Source organism: Lepidochelys kempii, chromosome 8, assembly GCF_965140285.1.
Source record: "Lepidochelys kempii isolate rLepKem1 chromosome 8, rLepKem1.hap1, whole genome shotgun sequence".
NCBI lineage: Eukaryota > Metazoa > Chordata > Testudines > Cheloniidae > Lepidochelys > Lepidochelys kempii.
The window spans coordinates 72003522-72027909 of NC_136387.1; the positions used below are offsets into that span (position 1 = coordinate 72003522).

Sequence of the window (24388 nt, forward strand, 5' to 3'; positions counted from 1 at the left end):
AAACCTGCGGACACAGCAGGTAAACAAACCATCCCGGCCCGCTAGGGGCTTTCCCTGAACAAGCGGCATCCCAAGTTCAAACACTGGTATAGGGGAGTGCATTGGGGGTGGGACCTGAGTGGCCCTTGATGGGTTACCAGCAGCTCAGGGCAACAGCCAGTTGGCATAGTCTCCAAAAGTCTTAAGAATACCCTAAGATACCCTGGGGGCTGAGCTAGAAGAAAACCATCTGGGATTAGGATCAGGGAACCCTAGCACCTCCTTTGTGACCAGTGGATGTTAGATGGAGCTGAGAATCTGGGCTCACATTTTGCATGGAAATTCCTGTGTGTATATATTCCAGTATCTTTTAACACCTATGAATATAGATTCCCATCTCATACTTGCATTAAAAATGTGTAAACAAGATTGATTTATGTACTAATAGCCAAATCTGGGGAACCATTTTCAGCCCAGCACGCAGGGTATATATGCACTGAGACTGAGAAGAGGAATCTTGGACCCCAGACTGCAGATCCCTCCTGGGTAATAGAATCATAGAATATCAGGGTTGGAAGGGACCTCAGGAGGTCATCTAGTCCAATCCCCTACTCAAAGCAGGACCAATCCCCAACTAAATCATCCCAGTGGGGGCTTTGTCAAGCCTGACCTAAAGTTCCTCAGGCACCGGGAGAGAGGAGGGGAGCTGGCTAACCAGGCGCCACCCTGCCCTGGTGAACTCATCCACCCCCAGCCATCTTCCACAGAGCTGGACTCTAAGCAGCAGGTGGTACACACATCCTGTGCGGCCACCATACACTCTTTCCCTGCTTTGTGCGGCAGAGCTGCACTGATTCCACTGCCTTGTGCGTCTCTAGTCATAAAGGTGAGGGCTGATTTTGCCCCCATAATCCTCTTTCCAAGCCAATGAGTGATTAAGAGTCCATGTTACAGTTATTAGGAGAACAACGATTACGGTTAGAACATTCATTTATTTCAGAGTGTGTGAAATATGATTTAAAAGCTTTTACAAATTGCTTCATAGAAAAATTACTATAAAAGAGTCTTCATCTTTCACTCACATAAGCTGTGTCTTAATTTGATCTCTTCTGGTAACTAATTATTGACTTATGTTAGATTAGATCTATTGTGATTGTTATGTCAACTGTTTTCATTTTTACATCATTATTAAAACAAAATAAAAACAGGCCATTTTGTGGGCAGTACGGGTTTTTGACTGTGCATATTGCAATAGCCAATACATAAAGAAAAACATTGCTTTATTTAATGGACTTTTAAGTAGATGAGGCCTCTAGCCAAGATCAAAATCTATAATAAAGATCCTCTGTAACAGCAAGTATTGAATTAAAATGGTTTGAATCTCTTACAGAATGTAGAAGTGCTGGATTAGGATCAAGAATCAAATTAGCTGGGATTGACATTTTCATGGTTTATATTTTCCACAATTATGTTAATTATGCAGCACTGTAGGTAATCAGATTCAAAGAACAGTACTGGTAAATGGCCCAGTCTTGCAGTCCTTTCCCAGGCAAAACTCCCTTTGGCTTCAATAGGAATTTTGCCTCAGGAGAGAAGAAATGTGTTTAAAACAAATAAAGATAATTGAAAATCTTGTGATATCAAATTGGAAATTTAGTGAATAGCACTTATACTAACTTATCATGGGAACATAGAAAAATATTTCTTCTACTGTACCAAGCCCTCCTTCCTTTCCAAAAGTCAAATCAAGACCTCGTTCTCTGTAACTGGATCTGGTTAAGCACATACTGAAATTAAGCATATGCCAATTTAAGTTCATTCCCAACTGAATTTATATATTTTACACAGGTTTCTCACCCTAAATATGTAATGATGCTAATCTATGTCTATAGAATATAAACATTCTTAATCCTTGGTGGAAAGAGAAAATGTTGCAGGTAACTATGAAACATGCTTTGATAGTTGCCAGTCATCCCCAGCAGAAAATTTAAATATATGCTCAGAAGGTAATGCTGATTCTCTGTTTAATTGCTTCATCCAGCAATAAAAATTTTGTGGATTATTCACATATTTTAAAAAAATAATTGGTCATGTTTTAGAGTGTCTGTAAATCGCCAACATTGATTCTTTATGTGCTAGGATTTTAACAAGGATTGTGCTTTTTTCCCCAAGATTTCTAATTTAGATGATTAAAGAAACAAAGTTTTGCTTCTCTTAAAATAGAAAGTCTCCCACCACCCCAGAGTAATGGAATGGACTTGATTTACTAATAGCAATCTGGAGGAAAATATTTTAGTGATGGATCACAATTTACTAATGGGGTTTTACAAAACAGCCTCTAGGAACAGCTATAAAAACATTGATTATATGGCTTTCCTAAGAGAAAACAGTAATTAAAATTATGCCACAGATTGGATCAAGATGTGTTAATATTTAATTAGGCAATAAATGTGCCTGGTACAGGTGTCCAGAGTTGATGACAGGAGCTTTGCTAAAACATGAAGTATTTTCTTAAATAAATAGTTGCCTCTTTGGTTTTTTTTTTTCTTTTAAAGTATAAATTTTTATGTTTAATTTACTGATATTATAGCTCTTCGGTTTGTTTTTTCGCCTAATTTCCACATCTGTATGTTGACCATTACATTTTGGATGTTTGGAATTTATTCTTTAAAGAACCCCATTTCTCATTGCTAATCAGTTAACATTCCAATTATCTGCTTGTCACCTTTAGAGAGCTAGCTGCTTCTCTGTCCCCTTTCTGGTCTATCAAGTGTTAGTCTTATCTTTAACTGTCTCCGGGTGGAATCTCATGAGTATCCTAGCTTAGACCAGAGTCCTGCTCTGCCCTCTGTGTAGCAATTGCTTATCTCCCTCAAATCCAGCTGGGTTTCGGACACCTGTGTTTCATTCCTCCAGGAACCTATGGCCTGTGCTATTCACTAGCAGCCTTATTAAAACAAAGCAATTGGAATAGAATATTAGAGAAAAAAGATTTTAAAATAACAAACATCCTCCACTCATAGTGAGTCTCATCTAATCTGACTCTTAACTACAAGCTAAATTAGATAGGGTTTCCTTATAAATTACAGGAAAGGAACAGAACCAACTTACATTCTGATAGAGAAAAGGTGGGTGAGGTAATATTTTTTATTGGACCAACTTCTGTTGGTGAGAGAGAGAGAGAGAGAGAGAAGCTTTTGAGCCACATAGAGCTCTTCTTCAGGATCAACACGGCTACAGCTACACTGCATTACGTTCTGCCGAGTAAGCCCATATCCTCCTGTGACTCCCTCCCCAACTCCTCTGTCATCACAGCATGTTCTATTGTTCTTCCCCACTTGCCTGCAGGGCGGGCCATATGGGCCCCCGCCCAGGGTGGCCCGCCCAAGGGGGTGCCATGCACAGGGTTTGGATTCCCACCTGACCTGCTGCCGAGGGCCACCCTGACAGAGGCGGCAGGCAGGCAGGCGAGCAGCAGCATGGGGGAGGGGGAGAGACCTGAGCTGCAGGGGGCAGTTGGACAACCAGCCGTCCAAGCCAAGTGACTCCTCCAGAGCAGGGGTGCCCCTCTGTCACCCTGCTCCACGTGTGCAGCCACCACTGTTCCTGCCCCCCGGCCTGTTCGTCCCTGGAGTCGCCCCTAGCCTTGGGTGACCGGACAGCATGCCTGAAAAATCAGGACGGGGGTGGGGGTTAATAGGAGCCTATATAAGAAAAAGACCCAAAAATCAGGACTGTCCCTGTAAAACCGGGACATCTGGTCACCCTACCCTAGCCACTCTGGACTGGGAGCGTCGTCCTGTCTGCTCTGCGTGGTGGGGGAAGGCCTGATGGCAGGGTGTCCCCCTCCCCCCACACCCGTGTATCCGATTTCCACTAAGCCGGGGAGATGGGACAGGGGGAATCTCTGTGCTGCTGCCTCTGGGTCCTGAGCTGCTGGCAGCTCCTTGTGTCTGAACAAGCCTAGTTCAAAGAGAAAAGGAGTACTTGTGGCACCTTAGAGACTAACCAATTTATTTGAGCATGAGCTTTCGTGAGCTACAGTCCAATGAAGTGAGCTGTAGCTCACGAAAGCTTATGCTCAAATAAATTGGTTAGTCTCTAAGGTGCCACAAGTTCTCCTTTTCTTTTTGCAAATACAGACTAACACGGCTGTTACTCTGAAACAAGCCTAGTTCAGGCTCCTGACCATGTGTTCTTTCTTAAAGAGACAGCACACTCATACACTCTCAGGCACACACACTCCCCTCAAGACACACAAACACACACACCTGCACACACTCCCCCAACATGCACACCAAGGCTCCCTGCATCCAGGTCACTTCCCCACCAGGGCTGTGTTGAGGCATCAGGAGTTGCTGCTCCTCTGCCTTCCCCTTACACAGGCAGCAGGAAAAGTGACCTGGATGCAGGAAGCCCTGACATTGCTCCTTGCGGCCCCCTCCCCCCCCCCCAGTCCCCTGCAGGGTGGAGGAGCAGCAATCCAGGGAGGAGTGAGCAGTTCTCAAGACTGATTCCCCACTCTGGCACTTGGAGTGCAAGTCGGGGCCAGCAAGGATTTTAAAAATTAATACTTATCACTCCAGGCTTGTATTGCACTCTCAAGGTTACAGCTTTTCTCTGAGCTTGGCTTGGTAAATATTGCCACCACCCAAATGCAAAAAAACCCTTGGACCCAGGTAGCCTCAAGCCCTTCCACCCCCCTCAGGGAAGAGCTGAGAAAGAAAAAACAAAGGAAATCAGCTGTTGCCACCAGCTAATTAAACAGCATATGCACAAACCTCTTAGGACACCAAAAATCCAATCCTTTTCTTCAAAGAGGTAAATTTTATTAAAAATAAAAAGAAAGAAAATACATCTAGAACTTAGGCTTCTACTAGATTTTTAAAAGAGCAATTCCAAAAATTAAGCAACCAAAATAGCTTTTTTGGGGGTTCAGCTTAAAGGTTACAAGCAGACAAAGCATCTGGGGTTAGCACAGAGGAGTCCACAAGCCAATAAGAAATAAAAGAAATAACCCTAATTGCATTTTTCTAAACATTTCTGATCTACTTACACATTTGGAGTTTCAGATAAGTAGGTTTGAGGTATGATTTGATGTTTTTTTCATACCTGGTTTTAAAGCTGCTTACAGCATTCCTGCTCTGTGTCTCCGCTCTTTCCCGAGAACCACAACATACAGACAAAGGGAAGGTTTTTTTTCCCCATTTTAAAAAGTTCTAGCCCTCTCATTGGGTTTTTTGGTCAGGTGCCCACTCCTTTTCCTTTACCTGGGGAACTTTGTTAACCCTTTAGAGGTAAAGCAAGCAGAGAACAGCCACCAAGAGGGACTTTATATCTAAGTGACTGGCTGGGTGTCCATAAAAGGGAGCTATCCCCCCCCCACACACACTTCATTTATCACAGCAGCAATGCCAGCTGCTTTATGCATCCAGCTCAGGTTCCCCATGTGGGTGCAGGAGGGAGATGCAAAGGGGGGACAGTGCAGGAGTTAGGGGCTCCGGAGAGAGGTGCAGCGGATAGGAGTGAAGGGGGATAGTGCAGGGTTAAGGGCACAAGAGGGGGCAAGTGTTGGAGTGAAGGGAGTATGCACAGTGCAGGGTTAGGGGGGAGGAGCAGCAGGGGTTGGTATGAAGGGGACACTGCAGGAGTTAGGGGCTCAGGAGGGAGGTGCAGGGGGTAGGAGTGAAGGGGATGCAGGCATTAGGACACAGGAGGAGAGTGCAGAGGTTGGGGTGAAGGGGCACAGTGCAGGAGTTAGGGGCTGAGGAGTGGGCAGGTGTTGGGGTGCAGGAGGAGGGCAGGGGTTGTGGTGAGAGGGCATGTGCAGTGCAGGGGTTAGGGGCACAGGAGGGAGGTGCAGGGATTGGGGTGAAGGTGATAGTGTAGGGTTTAGAGCATAGGAGGGGGCAGAGGTTGGGAGTGAAGGGGGTGTAGGGATTAGGGGTGCAGGAGCAGGTGGGGCGAAGGGGGCACAGTGCAGGGATTAAAGGGGAAGGGAGGGTGGGGAGCCTGGGGAGCACATGGATGCCAGGAGCAATGGGGGAGTGCCACGCTCACAGGGGTCGGGGCACCAAAATGCAAGTTCAGCCAGGGTGCCATTTTCCATAAGGCTGGCCCTGCTTGCCTGTGTGAGTTTTGTTTATCCGTATTAAGTGATTTCCAACAACTGTTGCACAAGCCAGTTGTACACACCTCATTGTTATTCTGTGATCAAGTAAATGTTGCCTCATATTTTAGCTGCCACACACCACAACGCTGTTTTGCAATTAATGCTTAGCATTCTGGTCAGATCTGTATCCCATGGTGTGTTTTCTCAGCTGTGGATCTGTATGAATTCTGGGATTTTGCATGCTGTGCATTGTGGGAGTCTGATGGGAATGTGATGGAATTGTGGGATTTGGGGACAAACTAATAATTCCCATGATTCCTCTTCATCCTATCATCCTTCTTGTGACTGCAAGCCAGCGCTGTTTTCAAAGCAAGTGCTATCAGGCAGGCAGCATGAAGTAGTTTGGCTAATGCTGCGATCCCCATGGTGATGAATATAAACGTGCAGGATGCCTCACATATGTATGGGCAAAGTGGGGTACAGAACAAGGACTCTAAGCACACCATATAAAGAGGTGGCTGACACTGAGCAGGCCCACTGCATAGATACTTTCCTAGAACAGCTCCATTCAGCGCTTTTGGTTTCTGACAACTAGCAGTGACTTGTGGGACAGGAGAGTGCTGGAGACCTGTGATGACCCGCAATGGCACCAGAACTTTAGAATGCCCAAAGTCTGGTTCTCTTTGACCCACATTATTCACACTGTATTTTTCCAGTCAGCAGGAGTATCCATTAGGATCTATCCAGGAGAATGCTCCCATGATGGCTGTGTCGTTATTGGGTGGTTGGATCCATTCAGTCTCAATGAGTTGTGATCACTGGTCTGATGACAGTCTCCCCACTGTAGGGGCAAGGGTTGAAACTGACAGACCCCATTGACCAGGACAAGCAGGTGAACAATTGACAGATGGGCATGGGTGTGAATGCAGGCCGCAAGTTTATTCAAGATACTAGCCTCTGTTTGCCAGAAGCTGGGAATGAGCAACAGGGGATGGATCACCTGATGATTACCTGTTCTGTTCATTCCCTCTGGGGCACCCGGCACTGGCCACTGTTGGAAGACTTGATACTGGGCTAGATGGACCTTTGGTCTGACCCAGTAGGGCCATTCTTATGTTCTGACTTTGGGAAGGGGCATTACATTGGACACCAGCCACAAGTTTCAACAAATGAGAAGTCATAACAGCATGATATAAACCTCAAATTCTATTGCTTCTAACCCAGTTCTGCTATTGAAAGGCTGTGGGAAGGGTGAAAAAACCCACCAGGCCCAATAGGAAAAATTCCTTCCTAACCCCTAAAAACAGGCCATCAGTCAGACCTGCATCATCCCAAGTGGCACAGCTCCTAATCTACAGCGAAAGGGGAGGGAAGGCAGCATTTACAAAGCCAGGGCTTAGCTCAGATAGGCAAGGGGGGACACATAGTAACCAATCAGCTGTCCCCATCCCCCTTTTGCCAGCCAATGGCAAAACAGAGAACTGAAGGGGGCTGAGAGCTAGCCTCTCACCCTGCCACATATGCGTTTGGGCTTCTCTCATTCCTTGCTGTCCAGTCAAAAGTCTTCCCAGCTAAAGGCAATAAGAAGGTATTTTACAATTCAAGCAGAGAAATCATATTTTGGGTTACAGCTCAAAATATGCAATTAATATCAATACTTATGGTCCTCTTTCATCAAATTCTACCATCACACTAAAGACTAACACTGCAACCTCTTTCTGTGCGTCAAGATAGTAGAATCCAATCTCATATTGATGTCCCTGTTTGAGCATCTGCTCAAGGTTATTATAATGAAATATTCACTTTTATTCTATTGCTTATCCATATTTAAGTAATGAGTTACAGGTATGGGTTTTTTTAGAAAGCTAATCAAGTACTTCAATACAAGCTACACAAATAGATTTTTAGGTATAATACCAAAGCCACAACTTGTAATTGATTAAGTCTTAGTTGTTACTTAGTTTCAAGACATTAGAAAATAGTAGGACAGTCACTGTTTGTTTTATTGTAGCATTTAGATTTATTGTAGACACAAGCTTGTTAATTTGCTGATGACTGATTTTCATAGTTCTGTATTTTCTGTGGCTGACAGTGTCAGTAAGAACAATTAGCTGGCTATCTTTGATTTTCAGTGAAATTGAATACTGCATTTCAGTAGCTGCCAAAAATATTAAAACAATTAACTTTTCAGCTTTTTGTTAAGTAATGATTTTTGGATAATTGTTAATAATGGTTATGATAATAAGTTAAGAAATCATCTTAAGAAGTCAGAGCAATTTATATTTCAATAAATTTCCAAAAGGTAAAAGTAAAATAAATCCCTACACTTATATCCTGCTTTGTTTGATGCACATCAAGGCTATATATCTCACAGGCTTGGGTTTTTTTCTTTTTATGTGTCTGATTTTTCTTCTCTGGTATTGTTTCTGGGTCATCTTTTACAGACAACAGGGGTAGTAACTGGGGAGATGCAAGCACTGCCCAGAGCATGATCAGATGACATCTCCCACTGATAGTTACATTCAATATTTGTGGAATCTCAGGAGTACCAAGACTTCTCTGGAAACAAGATCTGCCAGAAAATGTTGCCTCAAGCAATCAGCTCAAAGTGAAAATACACCAGGCTAGTATACACTAAAGCAGCTCATAAGTCCTGTTCAGAGTCAGCATGGGGAATCTGGACGTTGAAGTCTTCAAAAGTTTCAGAAATGAGCGATGTTCCCCTTACCCAGTCAAAACTGCATTGTTCATTATCCACTTTAGCACAAATCTCACTTAGCAGACCCAAGCAGCAGTTTGACATCTTTGAAGCAATCTGCTAGCTCATTTTTCAGAGCTCAGGAACCAAGCCGAAGCTGCTGTACTGTGGAGGTCTCAACAGAAATCTCTCAGAGGCTAAACTCTAAATCAGAGACTGAGGGGGAATCTTTCCCTTTACAAACAATTGATGAAGGCAAGCAGAAGTGCTCAAGTAGCTCTAATCTCTGATCACATTGAAACAGAATCCTGAAATTATTTGCTGACCCATGCTTCTCAGGTGTGTTCCTATATTAGATGTCTAGGTTCAGATCAAATCTTGAAAAATTATTGAATCCAATCCATTCATTCAACGGTTGTCCATGTAAAACTGTGTCCGTGCTGACATGATGTGTCCCATGTATATCAATAGGTTAGAGCATGCTACTACAACTGAGATCACTTGAAGCCCCATGCACCTTGGATTTATTGTACAGGTTAGAGCCATGGCATAAATAAGTATGGCACTGCTGTTATACCCTTAGTCATCTTTCTCAACACTGGCTATCTTGTCATTTTGGCTGCATAGATCCATTATTTTACCCTTGTGATTAAGGAGCCATTTAGGAGATTTAAATATGTTCTAAATGTCTCTCGTTTTTTCCGATAAGGTGTTGAGAGAGATCTTATTCCACTTTGCATTAAATAAGACCCAATCAAACAATGGAATTTCCATCTTGTAGGAAATTCCTGTATTTTGACATTTGTTTTTGGCATGAGTCAGGACCCAAAAAAAGGCAAGATATTGAAATATTTTGAGGAAATAAAGTTTCCAAAAAATGCAATTAGGAAATGTTGAAGTGAAATGTTTATTCATTTCAGAATCTAAATGTTTCATTTCAGTTTGTTGACCCAAAGATAAACAAAATGTTTTGAGTTAGGTCAGTGTTCATTTGCATCCACCTGAACCACCACAGTGCCTCATGGGAGTTGGGGACATGATAAACCTAAATTACATTCACTCCTGTGGGCCAGGTTCCCTGGCCAAACTGTATTTCCCATGATGTGCCATAGTGCCCTCATGAGTCCTGTTACTGTGATATATCCTGGGAGATGAAGAATCCAGGCTATAGGGGAGAATGGGGCATTACAGCAGCTTAGTGAGATTATCATTCAACCAACCAGAAACAAAGTAAAAAATCAAAAACATTTCTCATGGAAAATTTATATTTTGCAGAAATCACATTTTCCATTAAAAACATTTTGACAGACGATTCCCAACCAGCTCTATATTGAATGTTTATCTTGTATGTCATATTATATGCCAGTTGCTCTTCAATGATAGTACAGTACTATTTTTTTATTTCATTGATCAATTGAAGATATCACTGGACCATTTATGGACACCATTCCAAAGATACTAGTCTCCAAGTATGGGAATTCAGCATAACAGGACTTATATTTGGAGTAAAGACTCAGTCTTTAAGCTTTGTTTATAAAATGCATAACAATAGATTGTCAATTAACCACACACTTTCCTTGTAGAGTTTGAGATGTTTTATTGTGTTTTTTTGTTTGTTCTTCTGTCTTTTTACAAAAAAAAATGATTATTTGAAACAATTACTGACTATTATATCTCATCAGTGGTTTAACCAACTGATTGATGGTCATGTGGTTTATCAACTCAGAACTTTAAGCTATAGGAGTTCTGTCTATAATGCAATGCAGGACCAGACACAAAAGTGGGTGCCATAATACACTTTATTACCTTTTAAGTTAAAGAATTCTAGGTCTGTTCCTCTTTTCTTCCATGGGTGAAATTTTGGACTAAACTGCAGTTTAATAGCAAAATTTTCATCATACATTATACCATGTAAAGTTCTGTCACAGATTTTATAAAATATGTGGCTATATAGAAAATAGACAATATGTTTTTCAAATACCCTTTTTCTCCCCTTTTTCCTCTTTCTTACTCCCCTCCCCTCAACCCGCCGTCAGAAGAAACTGATATAAAGCAGTTTAGAGTTCGGAATTGCTTTGAAAGCATCTATTGTTCTAAGACTAATTTTAACCTTGTGATGGATTGCTTTTTTTATTCTGTTGAATGTGATATCTAGTAATTGTTTGTCAAGGCTAAGTGCTGTAGGACATAATACGTTTTAAAACTGATATTAAGTAATTACATTACAAACATCTTTACATCCTAATGTCTAGAAGAATATAACTGAATAAGCATATCAGACATAGGACAAACAAAATATGGTAAATTTCTTTTAGTTTTTAAATTTTGCTACTATTTAACTTACATATTTTAGTTTTTCTTTAGTTTTTGCCCTACATCTGTTCAAGAGAATGTAATTTTGTGTGACAATGAAAAAGAATCCTCCAGATTCAGTGTAACTTTTTTTTTAAGTATATCACTTAGCTAGAAACTAAAAAAAAAAAATGCACACACATTTTTCTCCTAGATTTATCTGACTTTTATTGTTGATTTTAAAAAAAACTTCCTCTTAATGTATAGCCATTATAGACTTTTAGGTAATCAGATTGTACAGTTCCTCCTCTAATTAATGGGTGTAAGTTTCACAAGAGTCTTGTTCAGTTTTGGTTTTATTGTTTATTTTTTAGCAAAGGCACCAGAGTATTTTCTTTTACAAATCAAGGAAGCCAAGGATATGATTTTTCTGGGGTTTGTATGATTTTATTTTATTCTGAACTTTCTTTCTACAGAACACACATTCTTCACCGCACATTTTAAAGAAGTTTGTTTTCTTGTTTACCAAGTCCCTAATGGCCAGCAGTGATTCAGTTTTTTTCGATCTCCTTTCTTTAGCGGCTTTGATATTTTTTCTACATTGACACACCTCTGCATTGTACTAGGTGGTGTAATAACACAAAGATTCTGCCCTGAAGAACATGAGGTTATGAAGAACCAAGAAAAAATACAAAACATAACAAAATGTTTAATGTCGGTAGTCCACTCTATCAGCTTGTATTACATGTCCCCCTGTAGTGGCTGGCCTCGATAAGAGCCTAGTGCTGCAACCTGCTGAAGGATTACTCTTTTAGTGGACGTTCTGAGTTCAAGCATCCGTAATAGCCTATGGCAAGGAGTTGTTACATTTGCCTACAAATTTGTTTGGGTTACGAAATACAATTTAAATACCTCCTTAGTTAAACATTATTTTATTTAAAGACACATTAATGGCACCCACCACTTCAATGCCTGGCAGCAGCTGAATTTTTTTTTTAGAAACAATTACAGTTTCACTTATGGTCATGTCACATACTAGTTAGTAGCATATAAGTCCATTTAATAGATCTCTTTTTATTCAATGTGGTGACTTCCCCATGGGGAATCTTTTTTTAACATACAAAATAAAAAATAATACAAACCAAGCAGAAGTCAGTGGAATTATGTGATTCTCTTGTATCCTCACCAGGAGATACAAATTGTAGATAGCCACTGGATCCAGCACTTCCCTGTTCAAACTCTCTGCCCAGTGCCAAGGAATGTGTTTGGAACTGTAGTCCCAGAGCTGCTAAGAATTGTAGGCTACCATAACAAGGCATGCTGGGAAAGGGAGCGAAGGTATATGAATAACTTTCTTCTCTCATAACAGTAAGATATTAGGAAGGAGCACAAGTTGTTGGCATTCTGTCCATTTAGGGCCTTGGAAGGAGTCTGGAGAGAGCTAGATAACTAAAGAAGGAATCCCTGGAAAGGGAAGTTGAAATCTATTATGAATCATAGAAATCTAGATCTGGAAGGGACCTTGATAAGTTATCTACTCCATCCCTACATGCTGAGGCAGGACCAATTGTACCTAGACCATCCCTGATAGGTGTTTGTCTAATCTTTTCTTAAAAGCCAGTAATGACTGGGATTCCACAACCTCCCTTGGTAACCTGTTTCAGTACTAAACTATGCTTACAGTTAGAACATTTTCCCTAATATCTAACCTAAAACTCTTTGCTGCAGATTAAGCCCATTGCTTTTTACCCTACCTTCCATTGTCATGGAGAACAATTGATAACCATCCTCTTTATAAAAGCCTTTAATATATTTGAAGATTATAAGGTCTTCTTTTCTGGAAACCTAACAATCACATTTTTTAACCTTTCCTCAGAAATCAGGTTTTCTAAACCTTTTATCATTTTGCTGCTGTCTTGTGGACTCTGCAATTTGGCCAAACTGCATTGACTTCATCCCAAGTCAGTGGTATTTGAATGGGGATGAAATTGTCCCAGGAGCATGTCTAATATGAGTACAGTTCAAAAAACTTTTCCCATACTCTAATCTCATATGATTCTCTAAATGATTTTGACCTTGTGCTATCTTAATCATAAGTTGCCAGTTGTGATTTCTTCTTGTCTAAAAATTACAATAGACATTGAAGCGGTATTCTAAGCAAGTAATAATGATAGGAGCTTTTTTGGGAATGAAGCTAGGGGTCTCCGGGCAGGGGGTTGGGGTGCAGGAGGGGTGTGGGGTGTGGCAGGGGGCTCAGGGCAGGGGGTTGGGGTACAGGAGGGGTGCGGCAGGGGGTCAGGGTGAAGGAGGTGTGTGGGGTGCAGCAGGGGGCTCAGGACAGGGCGTTCGGCTGCAGGAGGGGTTTGGGGGGCAGGTCCAGTCCTGTGTGCACTGAGGACAGGGCAGGCTCTCTGCCTGCCTGCCTGCCCTGCCCCCGTGCCACTCTGGGAAGCGGCCTGGACCTGGGGGAGGGGGGCGGGCACAGGGGTCTGTGTGTTGCCCTGGCTGCTCCTCCAGGTACCTCCACCGAAGCTCCCATTGGCTGGGCAGACCCCTATGCTCCCCGTCCCCCAAATTCTGGCCTCTTCCCGGAGCGGCGTGGGGGCAGGGTAGGCAGGCTGGGAGGGAGCCTGCCCTGCCCCCGATGCACGCCGGGCCGGACCTGCCCCCCGAACCTCTCCTGCAGCTGAACCCCCTGCCACGTGTTTGAGACCCCTGCTCTAAGGTGCCACAAGTACTCCTGTTCTTTTTGAGCAAATTAAGTCTATTTTGAAAACACATATCAAGCTGATGTCTACAGACACTTTATTTTTGTGTGTTTATTTGTATGTATATATTATCGTAGCACCAAGGATCCCTACTCATGGACCAGGACCCCATGGTGCTAGGCACCGTACAAACACAGAACAACCAAAAAAGACCTTCCCCGTGCCCAAAATTTTGTAGTCTAGACAAGAGACAACAGATATACACAGGTGGGGGAGTACAAGGAAAGAATGAGTCAATATTGCTTGTCATGATGGTCTGTGGACTAAGCACTCCAGCAGTTTAACTCTTAAGTTTTGTGTAAGCAAAGAATAGTTTTTTAGAAGGATTTTGAAGGTGGATCATGAGGTAGCCTTGCAGATGGGAGCACCTTAGTTTTTTTGGGAGCACCTCCTAGCATGAGGGGCAGCATGGGAGAAAGCACAGAGGTGCTTGTTTGAAAATCTAACAAGTGGGCAATGGAGGCTGGCATCAAAATATTGTTTCATTATGCACATACTTGATTCTACTTCAAGTGAAGTGTGAATGTTAGAGTTGTTTTGGGCTTTTTATCATTCAGCTATAACAAAGATCACTTTGGCACTCCCAATCCATATAAAATGGTTGAGGGGTCACTGTTTATATGATCATCCACTTTTAGAAGTGAATGAGTTTCAAGTTCTCCAAGTATTTGACAAAAATATCTGCATTCCAAACTTCCTTGCCCTGTAACTGAAAGTCTGAAAAATACTATTTTTTTTAATAATGGAAAAATGCATAGTTAGTAATAATGGTAAAAATATAGGGTCATTGCAAGTAAGGCTGGTTTTATAACTTTAAAAAAATTGCCCAATGCTACTGGAAAGATCAAGACCCTCCTGCTTTAAACAAATGAAATGCTTTTCCCATAGAATTTGTTTTCCCATGGACTTTATAAAATCCGGGGAAGAGGAATTCAGGATAATTTGCCTAAATTCATGTAGATTTTCTGAGACCCTACTCCTCATATTTTAATAATAAGGGTGGTACTGTATTCAGTGTAATATTCTGATAATAGAAAATCTGTTCTTTTATACCACAATTAATTGTCTGTACTAACTTTGCCTACAAGTACATTGTACTTAGATAGTTTTACATACAGTAGCTTAATAAGATATTTATGTAGATTTATCCTCCTGTTCACAATGAAACCATTGTGGCTCTCTTAGTTCCTGCATTGACATTTAGTAAGTAGGAACCACAGTAATGTTCTGAAACCTATCCACTTAGTGAACATAAAACCATAGCTCCCTGGATGAAAGAAAGGTCAAATAAATTAACTTTTTAAAAAGTAGTAATATGATCATTTGGTTAAATCTTTTCTCTTACCAATGAAAAGAAACTGGCAAAGATCACATTGTTCACTAAACACAATTTGGTTGGTTTCATGTTCTAAACTTGAGAAAAGCTTAGTTCTGAGCACTTAAATACTTCCTTTGGCTTGGGGGCCCAATGCTGCAATGTACTGAATTCCTTAAACATCCCTTGTAACCAGTGAGAGCTTTGAGTTCTCAGCACCTTTCAAAAGCAACCCAGAGTGAGAAAAGAATATATTATATCACTTTTTATAATGTGATTCAATTTCTTTAGCAAAACCAAAATTCTTATCCAACACCTGTGAACATTTGTAATGCAAAACATCTGTTTTTCAGTGACGAATACATGCATAACAAACTGAAGTTAATTTATTTGTAAAAGGGTACAGTGAATTCTTACCTTTTTATTTCCAGATCCTGAATATATTTGTTTATTGTTGGTTCCCTTAAGCTTTTTTAAAAATTATTTTAGCTGTTTTTAAAGCTCTTTAGCTATTTCTTTTACAAAATGGTGCCTAAAAGCAAAGTGTGTCAAGATCAGTACCTTCAGCAAATTAATACAAAGGTATCAGAGGTCTGATTTAAACTTGCTAAATAAGCAAAATTCATATAGAAAGTTTCTTCTCTAATATGTTTGCACAATATAATTACATGCACTGAAGAGGCATGACATTAGGCTATGTACCTTTTGTGGGGGTCCCCTGTATTCTGCAGCTACAGAAATCACTCCAACTAGCCACAAAATTTTTTCTTGCCACAAAATTTTGCTCCAGCTTTGATTTAAAAAAGTTTCTAGGATACATGGTTGTGAAGATAAAACTGTGAACTCTGTAAATGAAGTATTGTCTTCCTGAGTCCACATAAAGCCTAAAACAACTACATAATGCAGTTATACCTTGATAATGCAAAAATCTAGTGCAATCATTAACTGAAAATGGGGAACAGTGTAGAATAAGTTATTCATATAATAAAATAAGACATGGGCTGATATACCGGTTGTATACTTTGTTATTTAATTTATTGAAAACTTCCAGGTTTTTTAGTTTCATGAATTTGTCTCAGAATTCATGGACAGCTACATCAGAGTACTTCAGAATTCAGGAAGCTAGGTGGAAAATATTTGCTCCAGTGTGGCTGGAGCATGGTCTGGAGCACATGGACCTAGGTCAAGGCACTGGAATCAGCTCCATTTACTGTTCCTATTAAAAAATAAAAATTAATAGGTACAAATAGGAATCCCCAAATCTAGCATGGTGTCAAGTTCCCAGCATGCACCTTGTGCTCACAAGCAGAAAGAGGGTGGGGAAAGATGTTAAGCAATGGTGGTGTTTTCATCTATGAAACATTGCTTTCTTTACCAATATGATGAATTTCATCTGAGGAGATGTGGGGTCTGTTTGGTGTCCTTTCTGAGAGGTAAAGAGTCCCCCTCCGCCCCCTTTGTGTAGCCCCGGTGGTTCAGTGGCTGAGAAATTGCTGCCACACAGGCTGATAGCATTTGCAGCCAGTCCCTTCTCTGTCTTTCTCTTGGTTTGTTGTAGCTCCCCTGCATAATGTGTATCTTGTTGGAATCCACTGAGGAAGATAGTTTTTTCTAAACCTGAAATCTGTAGTGGTTTGAAAGACTTCCACTGGAAACAAATGTCCTGTGAGCCATTGTATTTATTTGCCTTTGTCGCTCTCATTTCCCAGCTATAGTTTTTTCCATGGCTTTGTCTTTAATTACGCTTGCGATAAAAACAAGCATTGAATTGCCTGGGTGGCTCTTCATTAAGAGTCTTCTGTCCTTGCTTTTTAAGGGATATGAAGGTTTCATGCTGTTTAAGTGTAGTTTGGCTGGTTATTATTTCCATAGCATGTGGAGATAAAAGGAACTGGTGTCACCTTGGGTAATGTTTTTGTGGTTTTGGGGATGAGTATTCAGCACCTTTCCAACTCCCCACATCCCCACAGACGTCTAAAATTACAGCTGCATCCAAAGACCAGGGAAACTCCATTCATCTAGGTTACCCATTTGTCACAATGAGCCTTTTTAGAATCAGGATCAGGGCACAACGTGCCACATTTCAAGCTTCTCTGTTTAGATTCCATTTTCATGTACTTCTTTAAATACAGTAGCAGGAAAAAGAGATTTATATGGTGATAAAATTCTCTCCTTAGAGATTAAGAGATGAGCAGGAATCACAGGTTGTGGTATTTGCCCACACCATACTTATAACAAGAAGAAAACCATAGGTTGAAACAAAATGGCAAAAGAAATATCCTGTAACACTTTCTTGGGGATGAAGCAGTGAGGATACCTGAGCTATCCTGAACTGAACTTCTAGTTTTGGAAGAGACTGTTTAAAAATCTTAGATAGCATGATTTTCCATGTAATTAGGGCCTTAGCAAATGTCGGTGAGAAGCTGTGCTGTTGTTAGAAACACATTTCTGTCATTGAAAAAGAAAACAGGTTGGCTGAAACACAGCTCTGAACCAGTAATCTCTAGATCATCTGTCTAATGGATTTCCTATTGTGCTTTTGTAGTTGTGATGAGAGATTGGGAGGAGGAAGGTGATGGCAAAGGAGGTTCTGGATAGATACTCTATGCTAATGCTACTGGGAAGATTTTGTTTTCTTTTGCTTGTTTGATTTTATTTTACATACCATTCTCACAACTCTGTCTATTGGTGAAAATGAAAAGGATCCTGGAAGAAAGAGAGAACAAAAATATTCATAGTAAGGTGGTAGGCTGCAGAAGCTGTTATCATGGCCTACGCCTGTGTGGATATGTCTACACTGCAGTAAAAAACCTGCAGCACTGAATCTCAGAGCCCGGGCTCCACCCTGAGCCTCAGTGGCTACACTGCAATTTCATAGTCCTGCAGCTTGAGTCCCGCAAGGTCAAGCCATCTGACCCAGTCCAGCCACGGCCATACCGTGGGTCTTTTATTGCAGTATAGAAATACCCTATGAGGTTACTGACTAGCACCTTTTGCTTGCTGGGCTGGCGCCTTTTTCTTTCTGGATGATGTGAAACACAGGCTTGGTGTGGACACAACGGTGAAACGAGGACAGACACATGAATGTATTTTAAGCAGCAAGCCACAACTTTTATTAAATGTAAATACAGGGGAGGGGTGTCACCTGACCAGCACCCATACCCTCCTATACCAGATATTTAATTGGTTCCAGTGCAGGAGTTACAGGGCTCCTACCATATAATCCATAACTTGGAGTAGACTCTCCTCAGCCTACCCCAGATTCAGCTCAACCTACCTCCACATCCCATCTTCCTCAAGGGGGACAGAGGTTGCAGAAGGGTCATGACATCAGCCTGCGAGGGCTCTCCCTACCTCATGAGCCCAAAACCCATCACCAATATCCCAGGTCTTTTACTTCTTGGAACCATTCATTTTATCCTTTTAATTGCACTGGAAACTGCCCACCAGTTGCAACAAATTAACGACTCAACCAAGTATCTCAGTTGAATACCAAGCACATTCCTGCCTAACCTACTGTGACTTCAAGGTGCTGCAAGGCAGGCAAAAAACTCCGCAGTCCTCCACACTCCTGCCTACCCCCAGCTGGCCAATGGCTGCCAGAGACTCCAAAGGGGAGGGAGGAGCTATCCTATGTTCCTCAGCAAATGTCTCATACCCTTGCCACTAGGGCTGTCCCCTTTTCATCACTGGTCCCTACTGTTATGAGGAGCATCCTGGGCTGAGGTCAAAGCATAGGCATTTGTGAAGTAATTTAATAGGAAGACAATGGGAATTATTTACTAATGCTCAAGGGATGGGGGACAGGAGAGGAAAATATAATCCATGCCTGCTCTAAACTATCATGATATCTGCGTTAACCACAATATTTGCAATCCTGTTTTTCTCTCAGTCATGTTCAGAGGATTCACTGGACAATTTTTAGTGAAAGTGAAGCTGAGGTGTTGAGTGAAATATATGTTTGCAATATAAGAGAATATTATAATGGTAGGTAGACTGAATGGGTTTTGTTCTGAGATTACAGAATGTTTATGGGAATGGTAGTAGATTAACTAATGCAAATTACATGGTATGATTTCTGTGCATGTGAATGTACATATTTACCCAAGATATTTCAGTGTACACAGAGAGAAAGAAAAAGAGAAAATGATTCAAATGTGAAAACAAATGAAAATTACCAGACATTTACATACAATGTGAAGAAAAGTCCTTTTATCCTCTGCAACTCTAGCATTTGGCAGATTCAGGAATAAATAATCTTTTGTGGCAAGGGTATGCCTTATCAAACATATGCAGATAAGCGCTAATTAATGCTAATTAAGGTTTCCTGTCTATCTAGTTGGAAAAATGTCCAAATGTTATGAAATCCAGTTAGTATGCCTATTACCCTAATTGTTTTATAGGGGATGGTTCTTAATTAAAATATGTAAATTGACCTTAATTGCTATATACTAATGGGGGTTCATGTTATCTCACTAAAAGTGACAAGACGGTGAGGAGGGGTACTTAAACAAATAATTCTGATAAATCCTTAACCAACTGACCTTTATTCAAATTTATTTTTAATTAGAAATTGGCAAAAGAAGCATTTTTCCATCTGTGTTTCTCTTTAATTTTAAATAATGTCAGAATATTACAGATCTTTAATATAGATATAAGGCATTTGTGAATTGTAGCTTAATTATTCCTAACAAACAAGTTAATTTTGTATTTGTTTACCATCTGTTATGAAATGATGTGATGATCTTATATTAATCTGAGGGGGAAATGATGTTTTACAACACTGGATTTGAATTTTTAGCTACTGTTTATGTGTGTATGTATGTATTTATCTGTCTTTCTTACCCCATCATTATGATGATGAAGTCTGATGTACTGCTACTGCTAATACCCAGGGCCTTTCCTTTTGATGGCTGGAGCTTCAATGCTGCTCTTACATTCCTGGACCACTTTTTCTCATACAGATCCCCACTTTGACTTCAGTGTAGCATAAAACTCAGGGGTTGCCTTTACTGGGATGCAGAACTGTGCCTTGGTATATGCAGTTGAAGGATTGGGACCTACATGAAAGGTTTTTTGTACAATCATACATATATTCTACTTTAAAACAAAAATATATTGTTTAAATGATACTTTGTATGTGGTTTTTCTTATATAGCTTAAAAGGCTTGTAGTGGTATGTTTACACTTAAAGAGCAAAATATGTACTTCCAGTCTAAACTGAGGAAAAACAAAGGAGAACATAAAGAAAGTGTTCAGAGTAACAGCCGTGTTAGTCTGTATTCGCAAAAAGAAAAGGAGGACTTGTGGCACCCTAGAGACTAACCAATTTATTTGAGCATGAGCTTTCGTGAGCTACAGCTCACTTCATCGGATGCATATCGTGGAAACTGCAGCAGACTTTATATACACACAGAGAATATGAAACAATGCCTCCTCCCACCCCACTGTCCTGCTGGTAATAGCTTATCTAAAGTGATCATCAGGTTGGGCCATTTCCAGCACAAATCCTGGTCTTCTCACCCTCCACCCCCCCACACAAATTCACTCTCCTGCTGGTGATAGCCCATCCAAAGTGACAACTCTTTACACAATGTGCATGATAATCAAGTTGGGCCATTTCCTGCACAAATCCAGGTTCTCTCACCCCCTCACCCCCCTCCCAAAAACCACACACACAAACTCACTCTCCTGCTGGTAATAGCTCATCCAAAGTGACCACTCTCCCTACAATGTGGATGATAATCAAGGTGGGCCATTTCCAGCACAAATCCAGGTTTTCTCACACACACCCCCACCCCCATACACACACAAACTCACTCTCCTGCTGGTAATAGCTCATCCAAACTGACCACAACTTGGAGAGTGGTCAGTTTGGATGAGCTATTACCAGCAGGAGAGTGAGGTTGTGTGTGTATGGGGGTGGAGTTAGAGACTAACACATTTAAAGACTACTTCATCAGATGCATGCAGTACAAAATAAAGTAGGAAGATATATATATACACAGAGAACATGGAAAAATGGGGCTTGCCATACCAACTCTAATGAGAGTAATCAATTAAAGTGGGCTATTATCAGCAGGAGAAAAAAAAATTTTGTAGGGGTAATCAGGATGGCCCATTTCAAACAATTGACAAGAAGGTGTGAGTAACAGTTGGGGAAAATTAACGTGGGGAAATTGTTTTTAGTTTGTGTATTGACTCATCCACTTCCAGTCTTTATTCAAGCCTAATTTAATGGTGTCCAGTTTGCAAATTAATTCCAGTTCTGCGGTTTCTCTTCTGCGGTTGAAGTCTGTTTTTGAATTTTTTTTGTTGAATAGTTGCGACTTTTAGGTCTGTAATTGAGTGTCCAGGGAGGTTGAAGTGTTCTCCAACTGGTTTTTGAATAATTCTTGATGTCTGATTTGTGTCCATTTATTCTTTTGAGTGGAGAATGTCCGGTTTGGTCAATGTACATGGCAGAGGGGCATTGCTGGCACATGATGGCATATATCACATTGGTAGATGTGCAGGTGAACGAGCCTCTGATAGTGTGGCTGATGTGATTAAGTCCTATGGTGGTGTCCCTTGAATAGATATGTGGACAGAGTTGGCAATAGGCTTTGTTGCTAGGATAGGTTCCTGGGTTAGTGTTTTTGTTGTGTGGTGTGTAATTGCTGATGAATGCGTGTTACTGGTCCTCCTCTCTGCCAGATCGGAGAGGATAAATTGTTACAGCCCCAAGCTACAGAGCCTTGGCCTTTAGCTTAGGCAGCTCATGCTTTTAGCTCTGGAGATCCCCTGTTCAGTCCCCAGTGTGTCAGCCAAGATAATAGCCATCATGTAAGTGCGGGCTCATTTAGGATTTATGTGACAGCCGCCATCTTGACTGACATACCAGGGACTGAATCAGGGACTTCCAAAGCTAAAAGCAAGAGCTGCTACAGCTTGAGTTAAAGATCCAAAGCTCTGTAGCTGGGATCTGTAACAACTCATACCTTCTGTGATCAACATGGGCAGGAGCGGACTTGCAACTCACCAGTGGATTACATATGCACAGAGTGCTCTGGAATGCACAAAGCAATCAAACTGCGGGGGGACGATGACATTTTTTTACTTAGTCTCTAATCTTAGGTGTTACTTGCAACAAAAGTGCATATAACATTTTGGATGGAATTGTGTGTTTTAAATGGATGGTTTCCCTTTCATTAATACATTGTTGTATATACACCATTTATAGACACTATGGGAATGTGTTTTTTTTGGTTTTATTACTTTGTAAATCAATCTGAAAGTTTTTTACTGTGTTTTAACAGGACATTGTAACCAATGTTTCTCCAAGAATTATACGTGGAATTACATCAGGCCCCTTGTATGGCCCAGGTCAAGGCTCTTTCCTAAATATCGAGCTTATCAGCGAGAAAACTGCAGAATATTGGTGTAAAAGTGTCACTGAACTGAAGGCTGACTTTCCCAACCAGGTGAGTACAACTCAAACATAAGAATGCTGTATGTATATTGAAAGCATTCAGTTCATAGATTCATAAATATGGATGTATGTAATATATTTTATTAAAGAATCTGCCAATCGCTTTGCTGTTGTAAGAACAGACTACAAAAAAAAGAGTATAGCTGGATAGATTAACAATATTGTTAGGTGAGTTAAGGGAACCACTGTTGTGGCCCCTTGTGGCATGTAGTGGTTTAGATAGTTTAGTGTCCTTTTTCCTTTGAGAAGAAGCAAAGTGTGTGTTGTAAATGACTTGTTTAGTTTTGGTTTTTTCTTGTTTGTACTTCCTCCTGTTGACTGTATTTGTATGTTTCTTCTGTTTCTTCAAAGCAAACAATATATAGTTTTCCTGACAACTGGCTCCAATTCCTTGCTTTTATTATGCTTTCTTCACATTTTCAGTTTTCATTCCTGAAGCGTGAATACAGGTAACTGCCAGAAAAAAAGTGTTTGAAAGTTATGAATCAAGTAGTTGTCATTAAATGCAGAGCAAATGTCCCGTTTGACCTAGATATTGTTGCATGTGGAAGATTTGCTACTGTGCTGTAATTCTTCCATTACCAAGGCCCAGGTCAGAGTGTGAATATGAAAATAATTTTCCTAATTTTATCATTTTGATTTTAATGAACATCCTTTATTTGCATCCTTGACCATTCTGAGTGCTGTACACAATGGTTTGTCCAGGCAGAATTTATGACTCTACCTCTGGGAAAGACATTGTTCTACAGCTTTCACAAAATATATATCACAGCATTTTGTGGATGAGACCAATTCAGAATTAGTAGTATCTGCAACTGTTTAGTTTAAGAAAATTGTAGCACTTCTGAGAGCCAGGAGCTATATTAAAATGAGTCCAAGTTGTCACAGTTCTGAGGATTAACTTTTCCTGATCCAATCCCTCCTGTATGCGTTATTACTTTTAGAATATGAATTTTGCTTTAGCATTCTAACCCTGCCTGACTTCTATAGAATCTTAGAGGTTGTTTACATTACATATGGATATGCAAAAAGTACCTTCTAGCAGCATAACTCTGCTTTGCTCACAGACCTTTTTTTTTTCCAAATTTGTCCCTGAATTAAACTAAGAACCATAATCATTATAATGGTAAATTCATTGCTAACTGAGAACAAATTTTTGTTCACTGAGTAGAAATCTCTTGATGCTTATTACGAAATGCTCTGTATAATTAGAACTTGCAGAAATTGTTTTTCTACAATCCTGTTCATTCCTCTAGAAAACCGTTTTAAACTAGACATGTTATTGTTTTGTTAGGTTTTTAAAAAGAGGCGGAAAAAACACTTTCTGAGCATTGTGTGAGTGAACTTAATTAACAAGCAAAAAATGACATTATCCAATCAAATGAAAGCAAAGCAGAGATGAGGACACAAAAGTGATTTACAATAAAGAAAATTATCTTGCTATAGTAAATATTAAAACCAAACAGAATTGAAATGTAATTACTTTTGCTTTGTAATACAGATAGTTTTAGGGAAAACCTCTTTTTCAGACAAAGGGAATATGAACTTAACTGCTTGCACACAGGGTTAAGCATTAACTCCCTAGAAAGTAAACCCTCATTAGCATCCTTTCAGTTGCCATTAGGGTGAAAGTCATCTACACTGCAAAGGAATTTCTGAAAATTATCCCAGCTTTGGCTCAGGTGAGTACTAGGTTTCCCAGGGCCTTGTATAAATTAAGACCTGTGGGCAGAGCTTAGTGATGAAGTCACAG

The 24388-nt window shown here is 40.6% G+C and overlaps 1 protein-coding gene across 3 annotated transcripts in view; it reads left to right on the plus strand.

The window, feature by feature from the left end:
* Positions 1-24388, plus strand: part of DPYD (dihydropyrimidine dehydrogenase) — a 542988-nt gene that overhangs the window by 340517 nt on the left and 178083 nt on the right. For all 3 annotated transcript variants that reach the window (XM_073356962.2, XM_073356960.2, XM_073356961.2), the window contains one exon: positions 22463-22627. In XM_073356962.2, coding sequence (XP_073213063.1) covers positions 22463-22627 — 165 coding nt within the window. The remainder of the gene's footprint in view (positions 1-22462; positions 22628-24388) is intronic.